We start from the raw sequence: 8,925 nt of genomic DNA, 5'->3' as shown, positions 1-8,925 counted from the left end.
CACCCCGCACCATCCCATCCCACCACCTGCGCCGACACGTCCCGCCCAGTACTCGGCCCGTGTGTCTGTGACGTATATTAATAAGGGAGGAAATGGAGGGTGGGGGAGAATGCGGTTGAACATGGGGAATGATTGATATATGAATCTCGACCATCATGTTGCATCGAAAGTTTAATTGTAATTTCTTTTCCCGGTTGTCTTTTTCCAATTATTGCTTATTGTCCCATTGTTTATTTTCCAGTAGTCACCGTTATCAGTAGTTGGGAAAGCCTCATCCGATGTACACGAGTCCCCCACACTATAAGACAAATACCCCAAACACATCCGCACTCTTTGTCAACACAAACCACATTGGAACTCCGAACACTTTCGGTTTCCTCTCCCACGTGACCAGGTGTTTGATCCACCTTCGAGACAATATGTCATTAAGGAACGATTATGACTCAACGCAAACCCTCTAAAGTTTCTCCTCTTGGCCATAAAGAACTCGCTCCACCTCATTCCTATTCACCTACGATCCACCATTCTTCACAAGATAATTATATGAGCCGTGAATCCAAAACAATAAGAATCAATATTTTAAAGTCGTTTTAAAAATAAATCCTTTCACGGTTATTGTCGGCCCCATTAACCCGCGTTATCTTTATTACATCGTCGGGTTTAGATAATTTATCTTTTCAATCCAAGCAAGACCTTTCAAATATCGCCTCGGAAGCGCCATCCGAGCGCCTTATTAACCGAGGGCACGCACAGCTACCAATCACGCGGCGGCTCGCGGCACGTGACGAGGCCGGCCAATGGGCGCGCGACCACGAGGCGATGACGTCACAAAGCACAGGCGGACGTTCGTCGGAGCGGGTGCGCGCGCGTTCTGGGTAACTTGCGAGAGGGTGAGAGAGAAAGGGAGTTTTTTTTTTTTTTCTCCTCAGGTCGGTCTTACAAAAAGCTGCGTTTCAGAACTTCTCGCTTTTCGTGGGAGTTTAACTTATTTTTTTAAAGATACATTCAATATAAATTTAAATCGAACCTTTCACTTCAGTATAACGCAAGAGATTCATTGAAGAGACATCGCCGATTGTCGATCTATCTGGTGTATTTATGATCATATGTGTGCGTACGATAAGTACGTAGCGAACCATCGGACACGTGTGCGCGACTATGCCGAGCTCTGTGCTCGTTGAGGGAGACAGAACGACCACGGAGCGGGTTGTCGGGCTGCAGGAGCCGCTGGACGAGCACCGAGCGCTGCAGATGGCTCTGGAACAGCTTTCCTTACTGGGCCTTGACGAGGCGACGCCCGGCATTTCGAACGGCATCGCCGGGGACGGTCCCGGCAAGCGCCGAAACAACAGCACGGAGTGCGTCGCGGTGCCCAGCTCGGAGCACGTTGCCGAGATCGTGGGTCGACAAGGTAAAGCGCTTTGTGTGTCCCGAGAACAATGGCAGCACCGGGCGCCGCCCGTTCTCTCCTCCTGTTTCGTTTGTTCCTTTATTATTGCCTTTTCCATTCGGGTGAACGGACGGTGTTTGTTGCATCACGGTCACTGTTTTGATATTTAAATGCGCTCTTTGATTTCCCGAGTTTTCGTGCTGTTTCTATGGTGTTCCGAGTGTCCGCATTTGGATGCAGGTGCATCCCGATGGCCTGCCTGACTACTGTGTGCCTACCGGGTCTGCCTTTGTTCCTGCCGGTGTGTCGATGTGCCTTTATGGCCTGACTGTGGGGTCTGCGGAGTGCGGGGCCTGACTGTGGGGCCTGCGGGGCCTGACTGCGGGGCCTGACTGTGTGGCCTGCGGGGCCTGACTGTGTGGCCTGCGGGGCCTGACTGTGTGGCCTGCGGGGCCTGACTGTGTGGCCTGCGGGGCCTGACTGTGTGGCCTGCGGGGCCTGACTGCGGGGCCTGCGGAGCCTGACTGTGGGGCCTGCGGGGCCTGACTGTGGGCCCTGCGGGGCCTGACTGTGGGGCCTGCGGGGCCTGACTGTGGGGCCTGCGGGGCCTGACTGTGGGGCCTGCGGGGCCTGCGGGGCCTGCCTTTGTGCCTGTGGGGCCTGCCTTTGTGCCTGTGGGGCCTGCCTTTGTGCCTGTGGGGCCTGCCTTTGTGCCTGCGGGGCCTGCCTTTGTGCCTGCGGGGCCTGCCTTTGTGCCTGCCTGCGGGACCTGCCTTTGTGCCTTTGTGCCAGCGGGGCCTGCCTTTGTGCCTGAGGGGGCCTGCTTTTGTGCCTTGGGGCCTGCCTTTGTGCCTGTGGGGCCTGCCTTTGTGCCTGTGGGGCCTGCTATTGTGCCTGTGGGGCCTGCTATTGTGCCTGTGGGGCCTGCTATTGTGCCTGTGGGGCCTGCTATTGTGCCTGTGGGGCCTGCTATTGTGCCTGTGGGGCCTGCTATTGTGCCTGTGGGGCCTGCTATTGTGCCTGTGGGGCCTGCTTTTGTGCCTGGGGCCTGCTTTTGTGCCTGGGGCCTGCTTTTGTTCCTGTGGGGCCTGCTTTTGTTCCTGTGGGGCCTGCTTTTGTTCCTGTGGGGACTGCTTTTGTGCCTGCGGGGCCTGCTTTTGTTCCTGCGGGCCCTGCCTTTGTGCCTGCGGGGCCTGCCTTTGTGCCTGTGCGGCCTGCCTTTGTGCCTGCGGGGCCTGCCTTTGTACCTGCGGGGCCTGCCTCTGTGCCTGCGGGGCCTGCTTCTGTGCCTGCGGGGCCTGCTTCTGTGCCTGCGGGGCCTGCTTCTGTGCCTGCGGGGCCTGCTTTTGTGCCTGCGGGCCTGCCTTTGTGCCTGCGGGGCCTGCTTTTGTGCCTGCGGGGCCTGCCTGTGCGGCCTGCCTTTGTGCCTGTGGGGCCTGCCTTTGTGCCTGTGGGGCCTGCCTTTGTGCCTGAGGGGCCTGCCTTTGTGCCTGAGGGGCCTGCCTTTGTGCCTGCGGGGCCTGCCTTTGTGCCTGCGGGGCCTGCCTTTGTGCCTGCGGGGCCTGCCTTTGTGCCTGCGGGGCCTGCCTTTGTGCCTGCGGGCCTGCCTTTTTGCCTGCAGGGCCTTTGTGCCTATGGGGCCTGCCTTTTTGCCTGCGGGGCCTGCCTTTGTGCCTGCGGGGCCTGCCTTTGTGCCTGCGGGGCCTGGCTTTGTGCCTGCGGGGCCTGGCTTTTTACCTGCGGGCCCTGCTTTTGTGCCTGTGGGGCCTGCCTTTGTGCCTGCGGGGCCTGCCTTTGTGCCTGCGGGGCCTGCCTTTGTGCCTGCGGGGCCTGTCTTTGTGCCTGCGGGGCCTGCCTTTTTACCTGCGGGCCCTGCTTTTGTGCCTGTGGGGCCTGCTTTTGTGCCTGCGGGGCCTTCCTTTGTGCCTGCGGGGCCTTCCTTTGTGCCTGCGGGGCCTTCCTTTGTGCCTGCGGGGCCTTCCTTTGTGCCTGCGGGGCCTTCCTTTGTGCCTGCGGGGCCTTCCTTTGTGCCTGCGGGGCCTTCCTTTGTGCCTGCGGGGCCTGCCTTTCTGCCTGCGGGGCCTGCCTTTGTGCCTGCGGGGCCTGCCTTTGTGCCTGTGGGGCCTGTCTTTGTGCCTGTGGGGCCTGTCTTTGTGCCTGTGGGGCCTGTCTTTGTGCCTGTGGGGCCTGTCTTTGTGCCTGTGGGGCCTGTCTTTGTGCCTGCGGGGCTTGTCTTTGTGTCTGCGGGGCTTGTCTTTGTGTCTGCGGGGCTTGTCTTTGTGTCTGCGGGGCTTGTCTTTGTGTCTGCGGCGCTTGTCTTTGTGTCTGCGGGGCTTCATTTTGTGTCTGCGGGGCTTGTCTTTGTGTCTGTGGGGCTTGTCTTTGTGTCTGCGGGGCCGGCCTTTGTGCCCGCGGGGCCTGCCTTTGTTACTGCGGGACCTGCCTTTGTGACTGCGAGACGTGCCTTTGTGACTGCGGGGCCTTCCTTTGTGCCTGCGGGGCCTTCCTTTGTGCCTGCGGGGCCTTCCTTTGTGCCTGCGGGGCCTTCCTTTGTGCCTGCGGGGCCTTCCTTTGTGCCTGCGGGGCCTTCCTTTGTGCCTGCGGGGCCTTCCTTTGTGCCTGCGGGGCCTTCCTTTGTGCCTGCGGGGCCTTCCTTCGTGCCTGCGGGGCCTTCCTTTGTGCCTGCGGGGCCTTCCTTTGTGCCTGCGGGGCCTTCCTTTGTGCCTGCGGGGCCTTCCTTTGTGCCTGCGGGGCCTTCCTTTGTGCCTGCGGGGCCTTCCTTTGTGCCTGCGGGGCCCTCCTTTGTGCCTGCGGGGCCCTCCTTTGTGCCTGCGGGGCCCTCCTTTGTGCCTGCGGGGCCTGCCTTTGTGCCTGCGGGGCCTGCCTTTGTGCCTGTGGGGCCTGCCTTTGTGCCTGCGGGGCCTGTCTTTGTGCCTGCCGGGCTTGTCTTTGTGTCTGCGGGGCTTGTCTTTGTGTCTGCGGGGCTTGTCTTTGTGTCTGCGGGGCTTGTCTTTGTGTCTGCGGGGCTTGTCTTTGTGTCTGCGGGGCTTCATTTTGTGTCCGCGGGGCTTGTCTTTGTGCCCACGGGGCCTGCCTTTCTGCCTGCGTGTCAGCATTCGTCACTGCAAGTACCTCATTTTCCTGCCTTGGCCTGCAGGGCTTCTTTTTGTGCCTGTGGGACCTGCCTTTCTGCCCGTGGGACCTGCCTTTTTGCCCGTGGGACCTGCCTTTTTGCCCGTGGGACCTGCCTTTTTGCCCGTGGGACCTGCTTTTTGCCCGTGGGACCTGCTTTTTGCCCGTGGGACCTGCTTTTTGCCCGTGGGACCTGCTTTTTGCCCGTGGGACCTGCTTTTTGCCCGTGGGACCTGCTTTTTGCCCGTGGGACCTGCTTTTTGCCCGTGGGACCTGCTTTTTGCCCGTGGGACCTGCTTTTTGCCCGTGGGACCTGCTTTTTGCCCGTGGGACCTGCTTTTTGCCCGTGGGACCTGCTTTTTGCCCGTGGGACCTGCTTTTTGCCCGTGGGACCTGCTTTTTGCCCGTGGGACCTGCTTTTTGCCCGTGGGACCTGCTTTTTGCCCGTGGGACCTGCTTTTTGCCCGTGGGACCTGCTTTTTGCCCGTGGGACCTGCTTTTTGCCCGTGGGACCTGCTTTTTGCCCGTGGGACCTGCGTTTTGCCCGTGGGACCTGCGTTTTGCCCGTGGGACCTGCGTTTTGCCCGTGGGACCTGCGTTTTGCCCGTGGGACCTGCGTTTTGCCCGTGGGACCTGCGTTTTGCCCGTGGGACCTGCGTTTTGCCCGTGGGACCTGCGTTTTGCCCGTGACAAACTGTTTTGTCAATTGCACTTCAGATTAGTTAATATGTTCATATATACCAGCAACCATTGGGTTCGTGCAGCCTGAAATTTTGTTAAAATATTACCCTTTTGATGCCTTGCAAGTTGTCATTTGGTTAACTCGCCTTGGGATGCTTATTACAAATCAGTGAAGTATGTTTTTACTTGCGACAAGTTACAGGTTTACAAGAGCTCTGCGTGGTTGTTGTTGTTGGGGGGTCGATTTTTGAAATGTGCAGCCATTGGTCAGATAGATTACGGATCTCGCGTACATTTGTCGCTTGACTCCACCCACCATGGCACCCAGACAAAATATGGCCACCATCTTGGTTTTCTGGTGGGCCTAAGAGATCAGGCCTGTCGGCCTCTGCTGATTTTGCACTGCCTGGGTTTGTTGCGTCAGATTTACATTGGCTTTGTTTGCATCAAGTGTTGATTGGAAAGTGGATGGGGGGAGAGGGGCGGCCTTTCTCCACACTTTTACACTGTGGTGTTTTGTCCTCTACTTTTGGCTGATTCTTGTTTATAGTTTTTGTTTTTTAGTTATTGTGGCGGATAATCATTTTTCACCCATTCGATGACGGCGTCTTCTCAAGCACTACTAACCCGAAATATGTCCTTCCCTCTAGGGTGCAAGATTAAAGCTCTGCGAGCTAAAACGAATACCTACATCAAGACTCCTGTTCGTGGCGAAGAGCCTGTGTTTGTCATCACCGGACGACAGGAAGACGTGGCTATGGCAAAGCGTGAGATCCTCTCTGCTGCTGAGCACTTTTCAGTCATCCGTGCCTCACGGAATAAGCCCGGTGGCCCCGGTGCCATTTCTGGCAGTGGCACCGGTCCTTGTCCGCTTCCCTGTCCACCAAACGTCCCTGGCCAAACGACCATTCAAGTACGTGTACCATACCGTGTTGTAGGCCTCGTCGTTGGGCCAAAGGGAGCAACCATAAAGCGCATCCAACAGTCAACGCACACGTACATTGTGACGCCAAGCCGAGACAAGGAGCCGGTATTTGAGGTAACGGGGATGCCTGAGAATGTGGACCGAGCACGCGAGGAGATTGAGGCACACATTGCTGTACGTACTGGTGGCCTTGTTGACTTCAATGATGAAAACGACTTCCACATCAATGGTACCGACGTCGGCTTTGAGGCTGGCAACTACCAGCCTGGCAGCCTTTGGATACGGCCTCCCCGGAAACCCTTTTCTAACAACCGCAATGACAGTTCAAGCTCTTTGGGCAGTGCTTCTACAGATCTGGGTAGTGGGAGAATCAGTACCGATTTCAGTCCAACAAGTCCATACAGCAGCAATGCAGGGTTTGCTTTTGCAGATTCTCTCTCATCTCTTAATTCTGAGGAGGCCGGTGTCGATGCGCCCAGCTATGATGGACCATCGGTGAGCCAGGGCTCAGTGCCATCTGCTGCCTTGCTTTGGGCCCAGTTTGAACGCACCAACCCAATGGCCGTTCTTGGAGCCACGGGAGCTCTTCAAGCCAGACCGCGAGCCACGTCGGGTGCCACCCGCCTTTCACCCACTTTTGCTGGAGGGGGCAGCATTATGGAGCACCCGCTGGCAAGACGTGCCCGCAGCGACCCCTTGAATCACACGCTCGGAAGCTATCTTGCAGCGCCAACATTGAACGGCTCCGCCGACTGCAGCCTAGCGTCGGGCCCAGGCTCGAGCGAGTCGTCTGATCCGGTCACCCTGGCGAAAGGCCGAGAATGCAGCGTCTGCCAGAGAAGTTCGGTGACGGCTGCGCTCGTTCCTTGTGGCCACAACCTTTTCTGCATGGAGTGTGCCGGTGAAATCTGCCAGAAGAACGAGGCCAAGTGCCCAGTCTGTCGTGCTCCCGTTACTCAGGCTATTCAAATCTTTTCCTAACCGCGCAGCGGCGGTCATTTGCTGCCAGCGTCATGCGAGTCGTCCCTTTTACTTTTATCGCACTCCTCAAACTCCATTTATTTTGTACTATTATCTTTGTTTCCTCAACTTCGTTGCACCGTCTTCCACCCCTTTTCCCACCACCTTCCCGTTCCCCCAACCTTTTCCGTCCAAGTCCATGCAATTCATCTCCACCCAATATCCTCAAGTGAGCTTTCCTGCTCCACTGCATCCTCTCGATCTCATTCCCTTTCTCCAGGGCCAATTAACGATGTTGCAAGCAGGTCAGCTTATAGCCATGTAATCTCTATATTATATATTCTCACAGATAAATATATTTTTGTTTTTTTGACTTGAAGAATTGCATTATATTTCTTATAATAAATGTTTACGATTTAGTGGATTAATTTAAATTATGGAGGTTGAGATCAATATTTTTTGTTATTGAGGGCAGTCTTTTTTGCATATATGGCATGACACTGTTAAAACTACCTTTAATAACAAACTACAATGAATTATTAACACGCGTTGTTAATGCTTTTCAAATAGTATTGTAATATTAGAGGTAGTTGAGGAAAAAAAAATATGCGAATAGACTAATGTTAGCATTTCACTAAAAAGCATGTTTCTTAAAGGTACACTGTATGTGACAAATATCTATTATTGATGGAACAAAGACGACATCCCATTATTATAAATGTATGCCTTTTATGAACGATGGGACCGTGAAAATTCCACTGCATCAAAAAAGTGATTTTGTTTTATATTTTAGTATGTTTACTACAAGTTTCTGTATATCTAGTTAAATTTAATGAGTCTATACTTTATTAAGCAGAGTGGAGAGAATATATTTTTTATTTTATCAAACAGGCCTTTTATGGATGTGGCCAAATAGTAATGTTATATTTACAGAGACAGATGACTGAAAACTGTATTTGAGAGTTTTATTTTTCTGACCGTACCAATGTTCTGCTTGAGCAGATTGTAGGCCACCGTTGGTTTCTGGAACACTTCTTGCACTCGACCCGAATATTAAGCACATTACGTGTATTACCTGATGGTACAAATTATAGTAATTGTTTCGGAGGGAAATTGATGCCGTCTTGGTCAATACCTGTTGAAAAAATAAATGGACCTTTAAAATAACTGTTGGTCTTTTTTTTTCTCTTTCGTGAAGCTTTCTTTGACAGGCGTAAGTGTGTTGGGTTTGTTGTTGCTCCTGACGTGAACGCAACCCGTGGGACGTGCCGAAAACTTTGCCGTTGCCTTGGACGGCTCCCACTGCATTCCCTGTGCCAGTGTGATGGACAACCGTGCACCGATGTTTCGTCCTGATGTCTCCATGCGCCTTCGCGTTGCCAAATTGCCACTTTGGGTTGACGCAGGAGAAAATTTTCACCTGTCTTTTCATAACTAAATAAATAAATTTTCTTGAAGCACTTATTTTTAAACAGTCGTTTACTGGCCTCACTAGATGGCCTAGTTGTATGCACACGCCTTTGAGCCGTCTAGCCTGGGTTTGAACCTGGACGCAGCTATAAACTGTCACCATGTTTCGCAGGCAGTGAGTGGGAGCACCATCCATAGGCAGGACGTTAAGCGGGTAGACCTGTCTGCCACAGCTCTGGTGACACGGTGCACGTTTACAGATCTCATGGTGTCCTCAAAGCGTGGGAGTCATCGCCGGCAACCTGACCAAATTCAAAATCCCCTTGGGTAGCAAGTGGTCTGTTCTTCTTTGATATCCCTTGACCATCGGGTTACACTCGTTGTTATCTTGGGTGCTCCCAAGTGTTCGCTCGCCGTGTGAATGGCC

General features: G+C 54.4%; 1 protein-coding gene across 1 annotated transcript; it reads left to right on the top strand.

Moving 5' to 3' along the window:
- The first annotated feature begins 813 nt into the window (after positions 1-813).
- LOC137431088 (RNA-binding protein MEX3B) lies at positions 814-8,255 on the top strand. Its single transcript, XM_068121985.2, has 2 exons — positions 814-1,411; positions 5,854-8,255. Exons 1-2 carry the CDS (start codon positions 1,159-1,161, stop codon positions 7,107-7,109), a joined length of 1,509 nt encoding a protein of 502 aa, XP_067978086.1. The 5' UTR covers positions 814-1,158; the 3' UTR covers positions 7,110-8,255.
- Positions 8,256-8,925: the final 670 nt, after the last annotated feature.

This window comes from Myxine glutinosa, chromosome 7 (genome assembly GCF_964187855.1).
Source record: "Myxine glutinosa chromosome 7, kmMyxGlut1.1, whole genome shotgun sequence".
NCBI lineage: Eukaryota > Metazoa > Chordata > Myxini > Myxiniformes > Myxinidae > Myxine > Myxine glutinosa.
This window is presented reverse-complemented; position numbering and strand designations above follow the sequence as displayed.